Raw genomic sequence first — 16,007 nt, 5'->3', positions numbered from 1 at the left:
AAATCAACGAGTCTGCTGGAACTGGAGAGGATCAGAAAGTCGGCTCTAACCTTTACAGTGCAGCTCAACACAGGGTTTAAGTTCTTTGAAAACAATCAAACCTCTAATCTTAAATACCCTTTAAAAAGTGAAGCGTCTCCTGAGCCGTTGCTTCCCAACAGGAAAATGCGGGACATGGGAAGGCAGAAGGAAAAGGAATTTCATTTTCCAGCCCTGGCTCCATCCAGCCTGGCTCATCCTCTCTCTTCTGGGAGCAGCTCCTGCTGGCACAGCTGTGGTGGGACAACACAAAAATGAGGACAAGATCTGGTAGCTCAAGTTGTGTCTAAACCTCACAGTTTGCTCTTAATTAAATGTTTAAATGGGACCTGCCTGTCCCTAGAGGCCACCTCTGAGTGCCCAGCCCTGTGTGATGACAGCAACTCCAATTAAACCTTTGCTTTGACCAGCAAAATAATTAGTTGGTAATTATTTGTGCAGGCTTTTCAACAGATTTTAGAAGCACTTTCCATCAAGGAGTATCCACGGAACAACTTCCCAGTCTCTCCAGCTCAAGTTGAAATAAGCATTAATGACTCTGAAGAAATCAGAAATGTTTTGCTGAGGGGCAATCAAGGCAATAATGAGATGGTTGAGGATTTTTGCTGGATGCTAAAGGCAGCCATTAAAGATCACGTGTTTACAGATGAAAGAAGTTAGATACACTTATCATTCTGAAATTATACTGACACCTTTAATGCCGTTTTTCTTCTGTCTCAGTAGCAACACTTCTTTTACATTACAGATATATCCATGGGCAAGGTGAGATTGCAGATTTTACCAATTTTATACAAAATATTGATGCTCCCCTCTGAAATAAACTCTTAGGACAAGTAACCTCTTTATAACATCATGCAAACTACGATCTGCAATTCCAGGGGGTTTAGATATACATATATTTATATACACACATTTTGGGGGTACAGCAGGGACACATTTTTGATTGCTCATCACAACTTTTTAATATTTTTCAGCAATGTGAATCTTTCACCTTCTTGCCAGGTCCTTCCACTTCTTCCCCAACTGCAGTGGTCAGTACAGAAAATTGGGTCCAAGAAATCACCTTCTCATCTGATTTATCTCACAGGAGTGCAAAGTACCCACCAATCCTCCTGAAACTGCCCAAAAAGTCCTGGGTGGTAGGTGCTGGACAATCAGGAATTTGGGCACAGTGCTGTGCCACTGATTCCCTGATGTTTTTACAAGGAGCACCAACCAGCCATGAATTCGATTTTAAATCAGTGAAATATCAACAGGACACACTGCACTTGGCCAGCAAGGGAAGGAATTGGAACCAGGTCCCAAAAGCAGCAAATCCCAGCCCAAACTGGCCTTTAGGGAAGCTCCCAGGTTGCTGCAGATGCTTCCACCCAACAACATTTTCAAGTACACAGAAACTTTTAATATAGAACCACATCCTTCCTGATACACAAGGCACAAAGATCCATCACTTCAGAGTATTTGGGGCACGAGGGATGAAGCTTTCATTAGCAGCTCATGAGAAAATCATTTTATTTAATATTCAATCTGATGGCACTGGAGTTTGGTGCTGATGGCAGAACCTAAAGAACAGGTTTCATCCAAAATCCTTTGGAATCAACGTGATTCTGAACACCAACTTCAGTGAGGCCAGGATTTCTGCCTAAATTTTATTTTTAAATAAAATGCATAGGTTATTTCTCGATCCCTCTCATTACCTCCAGGATTCTGCCACACTAACTCGTGGCAGTTCTCCTGCCTCCCAGGGCAGTTTCCATTTTGCATATAACAATTATATCCAATAAAAAAATAGTATGAAGCGACTTCCAAAATCCAAAGGTCAAAAATTCAGCTAACATATATTAATCTTTATTATGTAACAATGAGATAATAAATAAGTTTATGAATTCACATGACCTGTACAAAAAGCTGGGAAGCTTTTGTACCAAGTTAGGTACCGCTTATTTGGATTTCATATTTGTTGAACAAATGACCTAAAATTTTATACAGCTGTGGAGTTAAGGCAAAACCAGAAAAGACCTTTAACACAACAGAAGGGTTGGAAAATACACAGAAATACAAACAAGGGGATCTCATCTCCAGCTGACAAAGTGGTTGTGTCTAAGGAAGGAATCCCTCAGGAGCTGAATAAAGCAGTAATTATCAATCATGTTAATTAAAATTGAAGAACAAGTGTGAGGTGTCCTGCAGGGCAAAGCTGTTTTTTGTAAAGCTGTGCCTGAATGATCACCTTTAACCCTGGGGAGTTTTGTCTGAATGGTTATAATCTGCTTTTCATTTTAGGAATCAGCACATGGAAAAGAGGAACCCCTTCCGTATCCAACCAAAATACATCCATAACCCCTTAGGTTTATGGAGGCTGGACTTGATTGTGACTGAGCTTAAATATTTGGGTGAACCATCCAGCACACAACACGCAGAGGAGAACTCAAGCCGACCACTTAGCAGTAAGAATTACCTTCCTAAGACAATGGAACAGATCGTGGCAGTCCAGTCCCAGGGACAGAAACACGTGTGACCAATTTATCAATACACAGTTCTTTGGCAGCAACACACTAACTCTTGACTGGAGTCTGAACTCAAACTCTCCTACATGAAAGACTTGGTGCCAGTCTTTTCACAGTTAGAGAAAATCCACTTCTTCCACAAAGTAAGTCCAGAAAATGAAATTGGAATAAATCTTGCAGAGCTTTAGACTGTAACCTTAAGCATTGATATTTATTGTCTGCTCTAGTCTCAGTCCAAAGATACTGTATTTGAACACACAAAATTCTGTGAGACTTCTGAGTAGTTCAGATGGGGCCAAAATCCATAGAGAGAGAATCCAAAATCACCCATGAGAAAGCAATAAAGAACCACCACTGCCATGATGACAAAATGATCTTCATGTAAACAGAGGCAAGGATGAGTCCACACCGGGATGGATGTCACAGGAGAATTGACTTTACAGGGGAAAGACCAGGAAGCCAGAGAATGTCGAATACTGCCATCCACCGACCAGGTTCCCTTTCTCCAGTTTCAGGTAAACCTTGTCCTCCTTGTCCAGGTAGAGCAGGACCCCGTTAGTGGCAGCTTCACGGGTGACGTCCTTGTCCCCAGCGAAAGCAGAAATCACTGGCTTCCCATTCAGCATCAAATTCACCTGCAAGGGAAGCCCTGAAAAGCTCTAATTAACAGCAAAACATCAAGAACCACCCCTGAATACTAACCACAGTGCAAGGGCCCGATCCTCAGTGCTTTTTGGGTTGTTTTAAACCAGTAATGACATTTATTTGGCAAAAGCAAATGGATGTGAGCTGGACCTGCAGCTGAGTGAGGCATCACCTCAGTTTGTATCACTTTGCCTATCTCAGGGATTATTTAGTCACACAGGAGCAAAAAAAAAGGTATTTTCAATAAGTTTGGTCACCAAGAGATGTGACACGAGGTGTCAGAGGCACCACAATGGGCTGGGAGCTTACACTGCACTGGGAACAAAATGTGTGTCCCTCTCAATACAGATGGCAGCCTGGTTCTAAAGTTTAGAACTGACTTTTAGCTTTATAAACTCACTCCATTTTTTCTGTAAAACACTTCTGCAAGCCAGCACAGCCTGTGCTCTGAAAGCAGCATCTCTAATAAAGATGGGCAGGGCCTGGGGGAATGAGCAGTTCCAGGCATTTTTCATTTCCCCCATGGCAAATGATCAGCTTTGCTCTGTTTTTCCATTCCAAGCAGCTCTAATGCAGTCACAGGGGGTGAATTATGGGATGCTTACCCACATCCACTCTGCTGGCCTTGCATATGCTCCCATTAATTTTAATGGGAGTCACCACAGAATAAATTAGTGCTCAGCAGAAGTCAGGGCAGCAGGGTCTGGTATTTATTTGGGATTCACCTGTCTGGGAAATCCACTTAATCAGGAGTCTCCGGGGAACCCATTGCACTTTAATGATATTTAATGGCACTGACAGATGTTGTGGGGGCAGAGGAACATCACTTGTGCAGGAAGCCTGCAGGTGATTTAGTGGGGCTTCAGTCTGGATGTGGCTGAGACTCAAACCAGTTTGATCCACTCCAATGGTTTCCAGTTCTCCTCCCCATTTACCACACAGAAAAAGGGCATCAAGGCTTTACTAATTGCTTGGCTTGGGTTTATCTCACTCCTTCTGTACCATCAGGTTCTCCTCACATCATCTTACAGGAATTTAATCAGAGGACACATCACAGGTTTGGACAGCTTGGTCTCACACTGACTGTTCCAAAACAGAGCCAAGCAAACCCATCCATCCCTTCAGAATCTCTTACTCCTGAAAGATTTCAGGCCATGCACAGGTTGGAACATTCCCTGCCATGAGTCCCAAACTCCCAGGTTTGAGCTCCTGCTTTGTGAAACACCAAAGTCCGAGCTGGACTTCCAGAACCCAAAGCTTGGCATCTTTCCTGATACTGTGCATTTGAAATCCACTGAAGTGGCTGACAGAGTTATTCAACCTTCAGCATTCAAGAGAGTGAAAAGAACACATTTTGAGCACATTAAACAGCCTATAAGCTCACTACAGAGATTTTCATGAGGCCAGTGTTTTATTTAAGGCTTTGTAATTGACCTGATTGGAATTAGGATTTTACACAGTAAACTGAAGGGGAATTTCACCAGAGGTAGGATTGTGGCTTCCACCAGCTCTCCCCATCTCCACCATTCACACTTTTCCTGGGAAATCCAGAGCCAGCAATGCAGAGGCAGAGCAGCCACAGAGAAATGTCTGATCACTCCTCCTGCAGATATCCATCTCAGCTCAGCCTGGCAGCCTTAAAAACACGTCCAGGAGCAGGAGAGAGCAGGGAAAAGCATCAGACACTTCAATGAACCTGGAGGTCTCGTGGGTGGAAACAAGGGAAGCCACAGATGTTACTCCAGCCCTGGGAAGCCAGGAGGTGTCACAGCAACTGCCTGACCTGGCAGGAAGATTAAGGAATTACTTCAAGGAATTTGCTGCTGGCTCAGCAAGGGGATGTTCAGGAACTTGGAGGCTTTTCCCTCTTGTATTTAATGAGGCAGCTCCGTTGCTATTAAGCTACAGAAGAAAGTGCAAAATTACCCCTTTTTTCTAATATATGACACATCTTTTGTACATTATATAGTGAAAAAATGAAGTTTAAATTGCTGTAAAGGCTCCCTAGAAGACATTGCTGTAGGGATATAACCAACCTTGGTCCTCAGCACACTGAGGGCATAACCAGGGACCTGGCACCAGGAGCCAGGGCACAAATTGTTCCAAAAATACTCAAATCTGGTACCCAGAACTCCTGTGTTCCACACAGTGAGATTAACCTGCAGCAAAACACAACTTTTCAACAGAGCTCTCTTTTACTCTTGGAACATTCCCTCTCTTGAATGCTTTATGTCACCCAGATATTCATGGCACAGAAGTGAAGCTGTGGTGATTTACCTGAGGTGAGGATTCTGCCTTATTTCAGCTGCTCTGTTTAAATGATTGACTCTGCTGCTAGGAAGTCAACACCACAGGTTGCTGTAAACTAAACTATTCTTCCTTAAAATCCTGTTAAATGCTCCTGTGCTCAGTCAAGACCCTATCCTAAACAAACAATTTAAATAAAGATTTTGTAATAATACTCGATCAACATACCTGAATTGTTTGACTCTGATAGACTTTAATTACGTGAAAATTGAAACTGTAAATTCCTTTCCTTGGTGCTACAAAGACAGACTCCAACGTGAAAAAATTGCCCACATTTACTAGGATCTACAAACAGAAAAATATAGCATGGGGATTAGTACAGGTAGTGAGTGCTAAATGAAAATACAGATTATCAACTTTAGAAACCATTCACCCACGGAAAATTTTAAATCTACATCTAAGCTGGTTTATTCATTTTCTGTCGCTTACTTTGGAATAACTCATAAAATGGGTATTTAGTTGTATCTATAGGACAACTTTACTACAAATAAACTAAGGTGAGAATTATTTCTTACTTTGATACTATACCATACCTTCAAGTCCTTTCTTCCATACACGTTTTTAAAAAGGCATTTTTGTTCATCTTTCCCCGAAATGACATCCAAACACCAGTCCTGGGAGTGGCTCACGGCTTTTGGCTAAAAAGCAACGGCCAAGCCAACACTGCCTTCCCCAAGCACCAAGTGTGAGGAAGGATTGCATGAATGACAGGAGTCATTCCCAGTTCACAGCCAGGCTGACTTACTGGAATACCCGGCACATCCCAGCAAAAACTGGCTTCAGTTGTTCTTACAGGCACTAATAATGATTTGGGTTTAATTAAACAGAGGCAAGTGACAGAGGGGAAGATATGAAATGAGTGCATCACCAGTATGGTACACATCCTCTGCAATGACTGCCTTTTGCCTTCATTCCACTTCGTTGTGCTTTATTTTAATTGGTATTTCCAGGCTCTTTTGTGCCAGGCACAGCCCTCGGAAGCCTCTAGGACTGTCCATGGAGTTTTAGGGTCACTTACAGTGCCAATACCAAGCTGTGGGGCATATCTGGCTCCAGCTGCCACGACAATTCACTGCTCACCACAGAAGGGTGGAGGAACGAGAAGAACCATCAGTCTCAATGACTTTGGGCTCGCCCCAGGACAGGAGCTGGCATTAAAACGTGTGTTGGTATCTGCACGTTAACATTGGTGCTGAGCTGAGCAAAGCTGGACCGTGAACCTCGGACTGTGCAGGGAAAGTTAAAGGATTTCCCCTAAAAATTCTCTCTTCTTCCCCTCTCAAAAGCTGAACAAACCGTCTAAACCCTACACAGGCTGCACCTGAGGTCCCCCTGTCCCCAAGCCCCTCGGGGCCGTGCCACCCCCCGGTGCCACCGAGCGCTGCCAGCCCGGCACCTCCCGGGCTCGGTCCCCGCTTCTCCCCGGGGCCGCAGGTGCGGAGGGGCCCCTCCCGGGGGGCAAATGGGGAACCTCTGCAGCCCCCAGCCTCAGCTCGCCCTGCCCTGCCCCTCCGCCTCGGGGTGGATTCCCAAGTTTTAGCCGGGATCCGGGAAGGGGCGAGCACCTGTCGATGCGCGGGGGATGTGCAGCGGCCCCGCGGTCCCTCGGGCGCGGCGCTCACCTGGTCGAAGTAGATGATGCGCGTCTTGTTGCTCATCTCGGAGGGCTCGTGGTTGGTGCTCCGCACGGCCGAGAAGGCCACCTTGGAGTTGGCCGCCCGCACGGAGATGCCCAGCGGCGAGGAGGACGAGCCCTTGGCGTCGGGGGCCGGGTTGGAGTCGCAGACCACCAGGCACTTGCCCTCCAGCACGATGGGCTCGGTGTCGTTCTGCGCGGTGGCGGCGCGGCCGCCCAGCGCCAGGGCCAGCAGCAGCAGCCGCCAGCCCATGGTCCGCACCCGCGGCCGCTCCGCGCCCCGCTCCGGCCACCGCGGGCGGCTCCGCGCACACACCGCGCTGCTCCGGCTCTGCTCTCCGCCGGCTCCTGCCCGCCGGCTCTTCTCTCCTCGCCTTCTCCTCCCACCACCACCACTTTGTGCCGTGCTCTTTTTTTTTTTCCCCCCTCTTTCTTTCTCTCTCTCTCTCTCTCTCTTCCCGGGTCCTTTGGCGAGCTCTTTAAAGCGCGCCGCAAAAAGCTGCCGAGCGAAATACGCGCTGTCCAGAACGCCCTTTTCTCCCCTCTCTGCACATCAAAAAAGAGCGCGAGAAGGGGAGGCGGGGGAAAAAGAAGCCCTCAGGTGAATTATTGCTGAGAGAGAGAAACGAGAGGTGGCGAAGAAATAAACCCATCCGGCGCTGCCATGATCGCCGCTGCCGGCAATTCGAGCTGGAGATCCAGGATGCTCGGAGTGGCGGAGCGGAGAGGTGGCACCTTCCCCCAGAACTGCCAGATCCTGCCTCTGATAGCAGCGGCAGGGTGCTGCACACTGCACTTCTCTCTCTCTATCTTCCCCCGCCACAAATCCCCCCCTCCGCAGCAGCTGTGTCAGAACAAACCTGCCCAGTTCTCACCTAGCGGGGCAGGCTCGAGGTTTCATCCCCAGGGAGCCTCCCCTCGGAACTGCCCCTGCTCACACACACTCTTGTCCTCCCAGGCAACTTCTGAAGCGGCTGCAAAGCCCAAGGGAAAGCGCCAGGACATCGCAACACCCCCGATTTTCAGGAGGAGGAGGATGGGGAAGCGCTGCAGCCTGCAAGGCTGCACTGAACCTGCGGGAGTGTCCCAGGGCACGGAGCTCCTGTGCAGGTGTTTGCAGCTGGGCTCGGGGCAGGACACCCCGAGCACGCAGGAGGGAACAGCTTTCCTCAAATCACACCCTGAGGTCACCGGCAGGACTTTCCTGCCTCCTCTTCGAGCATTAACGTGGCCAGGTGCCACCTCACGGTGCTGCCACATGGTTATGGTGTGATTTAACACCTCTGTCTCTGATTAATTTACTTTTGTGGTGTGTACTGGAAGGATTGGGAGACTGAGCAGGTACCTTAGCGTAGTTCTCCCATGAATTTCGAGATTATTAAAAACATGAGTGGCTTGGTGCTGCTGATGGCTTCTGGACAAGACCCTTCCTGCATTGCCTGGCCCTGTTTGAAATAGTCTCATGGTGAAACCTAAACTCACTTCAGGAGCTGGCAGAAGTGGCACAGTGCTCCCAGACGCAGAATTGGCTACACAGATTTCTATCCAAACCAAAAAAGCGCCAACAGTTTAGAAGAAATTGAGCAAATGATTTTTAGATAGATGCCTTTCAGTACAGCAAATTGTTTGTGCCTGTAACAGCTTTGCAACAAATACGTCCTGTGCCAACCATTAACAGCAGCAGCCTCCATTCCCCGCTTGCCCAAGGCATCTCTGGGTGCAGACAGAAGAAATTAAACAAGCAACAGGAAACTAAGAGGAGGAATAAAAAGCACCAAAATCCACTCTCTGCTGAACAGCAAAGCTCACACTGTGGGCAAGTGTGAGCTGGGACTGGTTTTCAGTTGATGCAGAGAACCAAGGGTGAAGCATTAACTCTGCAGAACTCAGCAAAGTCTTTGAGAAGCCGTAAAGCAGCCAAAAGTCTTCTTAGCAAGCATCAAACTCCCTAAAATTCAGAAGGCCAGACTCAAATTTTAAAGAATCCCGTTGATCAGGCAAGAGGCAAAAAGAAATGCTTCTGTTTTCTAGGAATGCATCAACATCCTCTTGCTCAGTGACACAACAAAGATGGATGGAAGGGTCCAGCTGAGAGGCACCACTTACTGTCAGGAAAGGAAACTAGAAATCAAACAAATACTTGAGCACAACTTTGTACCTCTTGTAGAAATTTGAGCTGCAGATTAAAAGATTCCCTCCTGTGCACAGGAACACCAGTTTGAGGACTCTAGCAAAACAAAGCTGTGGGAAAAGTGTTTTGTAAATAAATACAAACAGTTAAATATAAATATTTCCAGACTATTTCAACTGCTTCAAATCTCTTCTGTCCCTAAAGCTGCTGAGTGGCCTTTTAACACTGCACAAGTAACAGCACCAGTAACAACCATCCCAGCTCTCCCAGCCTTTCCTCCCAGCAGAGCTGCTCCATCCCTCTGCTCATCCTGGTGCCTCCTCTGGACTCTCTCCAGCAGCTCCAGCTCCTCCCTGTGCTGGGATTAGAGAGGGATGACTTTCACTGCACTGGGATTTGGCCAGGGGACCCCACACCTGGACCAGAGCAGAGCTGGGGCATGGCCATGAACGTTCTCCATGTGCTCCTCCAAGAGACATCAGGGCTAGAAATAATATCCATAATCCACCTAAGGAAGCAGCCTGGAGCGTCCCTATCACCAAAATATCTGATACCAGGAAACACCTCCTCCTTTCTTCCCAGCCAAGCAGAAGGAAGAGAGCTCCGAGGTTATTTGTAACAATCTCTGTTTGGGTGGCTGGGCTTTGATTGCTGAGCAAAATGAGGGAAGTTTGCAGGGGATGCTGTGGGAGAGGTGAGTTGAAAAGTGGAGTTTGCATTTAATTCATAAGCAACAAGGTTTATGATTGCTCTTATTTTATCTGACAGAATTTCCCAGTATTGATCCAGCTCCTGCTAACAGGGATTTGGTTTTTCTTCCTTTGAAAGAAAAATGAGTAAAATAAATAGCAACAGTACACAACAATGGAAACAGTTAGATTAAGCTCACAGCATCTTTCCCTTTCTGGACACACTGTGGAAGCCTAAAACTGCCTCCAGCTGGGAGAATTTTGCTGTTTCACAGGAGACCCCCAGCACTGAGGAGGCTTTCTGACAGAGGGAAGAGCCACAGGGAGAATCAGGATAAAACACCATGTTTGCATTTACATTTCCTTCTACCTCTTGCCTTGTAAACCTGCATTAAATAAGATTTCTGTATCAATATTGCATGATACCTTCCAAATCTCTTTGGAAACAGAACATCTTGCATTGTATAATTAGTCATTTGCCTCACAAAAGGGAGGAATAATCTGCCTCAGACTTCCTCTCGTGCTTTTGAGCTCCGTGCTTGTGTCTGGAGGCCTTTGGAATCCTTCTAACCCCTTGGTGACAGAGCCCTCCTTCCTCTCCTTGCCTTTCTTCTTCAGCCTAATTATTCTTCCCTTCTGCCAGGCTGAGCTTTCTGTTTGCTGAGCATGGAGAGGTTTTTGCAGGGAGCTGAGCACCCCCAGCCCCTCCCAGGATCTCCCCCCATCTCTGTGCTCTGCCGAGCCCACCCTAATGAGGAGACGTGAGATTAGGGGGCACGGGGGGGGATTCCATCCCAGAATACTGATGGCAATCCCCACCTGTGCTCGTGGAGCTCCGTGGTCAGGCTTTTCCCAGTGCTCTGACATCCTTTCAGGCTGGGATTGCAATTCCTGAGCTGGCTGGCATCTCCATCTGGCTGTTGGCTCCCAGACAGCTGGCCCGTGGTTCTCTGCTGCTCAAACAGTTTGTTGGCCAAACCCAAGACAAATTCACCTGGCTAATGAGCCTGATGGTTCTTAAGAACAGGCTGTAAATATTTTATGAAGTAAATTTCACTTCATTTAAATAAGCATAATATGCGAAGCAATCCTATAGGAATATAATAAAATCTTCAGCTCTACACGTGCCTACAATGAATAGAAGGTTTTGGTCTTTAATTCACACTGATGCAGACTCAAGCCTAGATTTTCCTTGCTTTATTTTAGTCTGAAATTCAATTTTCCTTGGTTTTTGAAGTAAGCCTTTTCTGTAGTTTGCCTATTTCCATGTACCTCTCCTCAGTCCATCCCATCTTCAAGAATTTTTTTTATTTTCTGAAGCAGCAGAACAGAGAACACAATAAAAACCAATCCTCTGCCTGTATTTGTTGGGCTGCTTTATTTTCCCTGACACTCTGCTATGATAAATCTGTGTTTTGATGGCCTCCTCAGCAAACAGAATTTTAAAACTCCCTGTGAATTTTGGAGGTGATTAAGAAAATTAGTCAGCAGGATGCCTGCATGTGTGAAGGTAACACTGCTCAGATCTGCTGACAGCTCTGGCATTTGAGGTCTTTATTCAGCATTTCTCGTGCAGCCAGAGCTTCTCTTTGACCACAGGTGAGCACACCCCAGCCCCAAGCACCCAGTGAAAATTGGGGTTTGAAATGCTCCCAGGCAGATGCTGCCAGTCCTTCCAGCAGCAGTTGCTCCTTGATGGATGTCTGGGAATATCCCAATGTTTCTGGCTCTGAGTCCAACAGACTTTGGGATTACATCAGTGTGAAAGTGAGAGCAAAATATGACCCTGGAGGTTCTTTTTGCTCCTTCCTAGACCTCAGGTAGGAGTCAGTTGTTTGCCACCAACAGGCCAGCAAATGCCATCATTAATCCTCACTAAACTATCCACAAATAGCTCGATATTTCCTTGTATTTATGTGTATTCAAAATACTTCCAGGAAGTATTGACATGTTTAAACCTCCTGTAAAAACAGGGGTTGGGTGGATTAAGACCGTAAAATCAAGCACATACATTAACTGCTTTTAAAGCAGGTATTTGCATTTAAAACTTGTTATAAAGCAAAATTTAAGTCTTGGTTTACTACTGTACTTCAGTTCATGTCTAGGAAAGATCTCCTGTTTTTCCCACGTTTTTCTGTTAATTTTCCTGATCCATCTGTGCAATCCTGTGAAATAAATAATTTTACAAAGCTCTGCCCTGACCTAGGGAGTGATCTTGGGTGTTTCAACAGCATTTTAATGAGGCAGGAAGTGAGATTTTTGCTCAAATGCAAGAAAATCAGATGATACAGTCAGAAAACCAGGAAAACAGCCTGGCAGGAGAAGCTTCCCCTTTTGATAGGAGGGAAGGATCAAACAAAGGGGTTTGTTCCACACTCAGGATGGAGTTTGCAGAGGCTCCAGCACTCTGCTGGTGGTCAGTTTAGCTTAAAATGTTGAATATATTTTGTGGATGTATTTGTGTGCTAATTTGGTGTCAAGGAAACAGAGAAAAATGAGCTCATGAAGTGGTGAAATTTAATGCATCTCCCTCCACATCCATCGAGGTGCACAGATCACCTCCCCTCAGGAGGACTTGTCCCGGATTTATTTCTCACCAAAGGAGTTCCACATCAAGGGCCAATGGAAAATTAAGACTAGCACTGCTGAGGGAGTCATTTGCATTAAAACAAGCAGTGAACAGGAGGTTGTCCATTGATCAGATTGCTTGTTTGAGATTTAGAGGGATTGGATTGACTGGAAGGCTTGTGCTGATATTTGGGGAGAAAGCCACAGGGAATGGCTTTGCATTAGGATTCTTAGTGCCATCTATTGAGATGTGCCAACTTCTACAGATTTTTTAGGTATTGGAGAGTTTGATTTTTATGTATTGGAGGGTTTGATTTTTTATATATTGGAGGGTTTGATTTTTTTTCTATTGGAGGGATTGGTTGTTCACTCACCACCTTCCAAGGCATCCTTTTGCTGCTGGGATTGGTGTCCAGCCTCCCTGCAAGGGTCACATCAGCTGCTCCTGACACATTTACACACTGCTGGGAAACAGAAAAATCACAGCAGGGCACCTGGAAGTAGCTGAGTTTTCCTCCTCCTGTTTTAGAATAAATATCATAAGAGCAAATCTCTGGAGCCGGGCACAGCCTCCAAATCTCTAGGAAATCCTTGGCAATTGGGACAGGAACATGCCATGTCACCTTTTTTACTTCTTCTCCCCAGTATTTGGCTTCCAAAAATGAATGGTTTTTTGGAAGCCCCAGTTTTTCTGCTCCTCCAACAGTTTTTTGAGCCTTTTTTGCAGCAGACAAGATGCTTGCAATGGCTCGTGTCAGGGCAAAGGGTGCAACAACCCCAGGACAGCTCCATCTGCAGAGGCCTAAATAAGCAAAGCTGAATGAACTCGTGAGTTCTCCAAAATGAACAAAGAAAACCTAAGGGAAAAGGTTAAAACCAACCATCCAGTAAACACTGCTGGAGATCTGCATGCAGTAACCACTGTGAGGTCAAAGTACTTGACAAGGGTGTCCTTCTGAAAGATTTCCATTCCAAAAGTCACTTCCTACCGTGCAGTGTGTGAATCCCAGCCTACACCAATCCCAGTCCTTGGAATTTTCAGTTTGAGACATTGTCTTTCAGCAGGTAAGAAAATTTCTGCCCGCATTGCACTGAGCTTTGTCTCAAAGCTCTCCCTCGGGATGAGTTCAAGATCAGTGTTAATGAGCAGATCTGAGTCTCAAGGGATTCAGACAAAAAAAAGCTTTAAGACAGAAGTTATTTTTTGCATGAATTCCAGCCCTTTGGGGAGGGTGCCAGCACAGCTTTCCTGCCTGCAGAAAGGGAGAGACAAATGCAGAAAAAGATTTACACACCTAAAACACCAATTTTTGTGCCTTTTGGGCCAAGAACCTGGAGAGCTGCTTCATCCACCACAGCCAGGACTTGGAGAGCAGAGTCATCCCAGCAAGGTTGTCCTTTCACAGGGCAAGTTCAGTAAATCCATAATCTACAGGATTTGGAAGGGGTCTGATTTTCCTAATCAGCTTAATTCCTGATGGCAACGTGAGAGATCAGATTGTCTCAAGTGGCAGCACTCCAAGGAGCAAGCTTCAGTATTAATGACAGCAACTTGGGATGTCATCTGGGAGTTATTTACTGACTCAGAAAAGTTCCTGGACTGGAGTTGAGCAAATTTCTATTTATAATTGCACCATTTCAGGCCGAGTCCTACAGAGCTTGTCCAGGAACATTTCTAGGAGCCACAGGAAGAATTTTGGTAAAAATCTTCTCATCAGTACTTGATCTTTATGGACAATAACCCTTGGGGTTTGGGGTTTTTTTAGGTCAGTGCTTATGAGCAAATGACATCACCACAGCAGAGATCACCAGTTATTTACCCTTTTGCAAAAGTGTGTCAGTGATTTATGTTTCTAAACACATTGCAGCACTTTTGAATTGCATCCAGGGACTTCAAATCTGCATCTGAGACCTTTTGTTTCAAATGCCTTATTTGTCAAATGAGCTTAAAGCAATATTTAGTTACTTTGTGGCTTTCTCTTGTTTAATTACTGATGACTGCCGTTGTATAGAATATTCCCAGTGGGCAGAATTCATCCCTGGGTAAATAGGTAGCAAGTGGGAAGGCTTAAAGCACATTTAGCAATGCCTGCAGTCATTTCAGTGTACACCCAAAAAGCCACTGGGCTGCTCAGGCACATCACACCGTGCTGTGAGGTGAAGGATTCAAGTTAGTGCTAAAGAAAATCTTATTTTCACAAAGTATTCACACCTGCATGAGAATGAGCTGGAGCTTTCAAAGGCTCTCCTGTTCTTTGTTACTCTGAGAATAAAGCTTTTAGTACATGCTAAACAGTGAAAAAACGAATATTTACATTGAATTTAGGGGGAAGACTTACCAGTTGAGCATTTTGGCAGCCTGATTGAGCCGTTCACTCAGGGACTGGAATCTTGTTCCTGTGAATATTCACATCCCAACCTCTGGGATCGAGGCAGGGAAGGATCTGTCCAGGAGATCTTTGAGCCACCTCAGCTCTTCATCAAAACAGCCCCAGGCCTGAATTTTCCGCATGTTCTTCTTTAGGATGAGCAGTTTAAAACTTCTTTGTGGCTTTTCTGTGCCAGCAACTTCCTGAGCACAAGAGTGAGGATTTTCCAACTCTTTCAGGCCTTAGCTGTTGTACAGTGAGCACCCAACAGGTGCCCTTTCAGAAACCCCACTTTTATTCTCTTTATCCAACACCCTTTTTCCCTTCTCCTAAAACTGGTTTGGATTTGAAAGGCATTAATTCAAACCAGAAACCTGTATTCATAAGCAGCATCAAAGATTTCTGCATAGAACACCTTCCAAGTGACCACAAGTTTTATTTTTACTGCTCATTTATACAAATTAGCAGGAGCACTCTGCCTGGTGCCTGCAGTTCAAATAGGAAAGGGGGAAAAAAAAACAGGACAACTGGAAAGCAAAGGTCAGCCACTGCCCTGGGATATAATTGTGCACTTATGGAAGTTAAAGTTTTTCCACTGACTCCAGTGCTGGATAATCTCTGCTCTCCACATCATCGGTTTGAAGAAACCCTGGGAAAATTCTGCCCCTGGGGAAAGATATTTGTATTTCAGCCTGTGAATTCTTGAAAACCCCTTGTGAGTGGTGCCCCTGTGGGAGCTCAAATCCCTTCAGCGACCTGTGCCTAAATGAGCTCCATTTCTTCCAGCATTTCCTGGAGTCAGGGGTTTCTTCTGGGAGCTCCAAGCCTGGAGTGCGGGGCTGTTCTGAGCCGTGGTTCTGCTGAGGGCCATTATTGTCCAAAAGGAGATACAGAATTTATCTTCCCTGTCCCTGCTGCTCCTGCTCACCCTACCAGGGATGTGAATTTTGAGGAAACAAGCCATGGACAGAGGTCTCCTTTTCCTCCTGGATCCAGCGGTTCTGGCACAGCTGAGCTGTCAGCAGAGGAAGATCAGTGCAGATCTGACCGAGAGCCTTGCTCCACACAGCTGAATATTGAAATTAATTCCACTGACCAGAACTTTCTGTAACACCC

At 45.8% G+C, this 16,007-nt stretch overlaps 1 protein-coding gene across 1 annotated transcript; it reads right to left on the bottom strand.

Annotated features, from left to right (window-relative positions):
• Positions 1–705: 705 nt before the first annotated feature.
• Positions 706–8,195, bottom strand: CBLN4 (cerebellin 4 precursor). The gene is made up of 3 exons (XM_032127309.1): positions 7,121–8,195; positions 5,667–5,783; positions 706–3,181 (listed from the first exon to the last, which is right to left on the bottom strand). The coding sequence occupies exons 1-3, from the start codon at positions 7,385–7,387 to the stop codon at positions 2,984–2,986; spliced, it is 582 nt and encodes a 193-aa protein (XP_031983200.1). The 5' UTR covers positions 7,388–8,195; the 3' UTR covers positions 706–2,983.
• Between the last annotated feature and the right edge of the window lie 7,812 nt (positions 8,196–16,007).

The sequence above is a fragment of the Corvus moneduloides genome, chromosome 17, assembly GCF_009650955.1.
Source record: "Corvus moneduloides isolate bCorMon1 chromosome 17, bCorMon1.pri, whole genome shotgun sequence".
Lineage (NCBI taxonomy): Eukaryota > Metazoa > Chordata > Aves > Passeriformes > Corvidae > Corvus > Corvus moneduloides.
The sequence above is the reverse complement of the archived record's forward strand: the minus strand, read 5'-3'. Positions and strand labels throughout refer to the sequence as shown.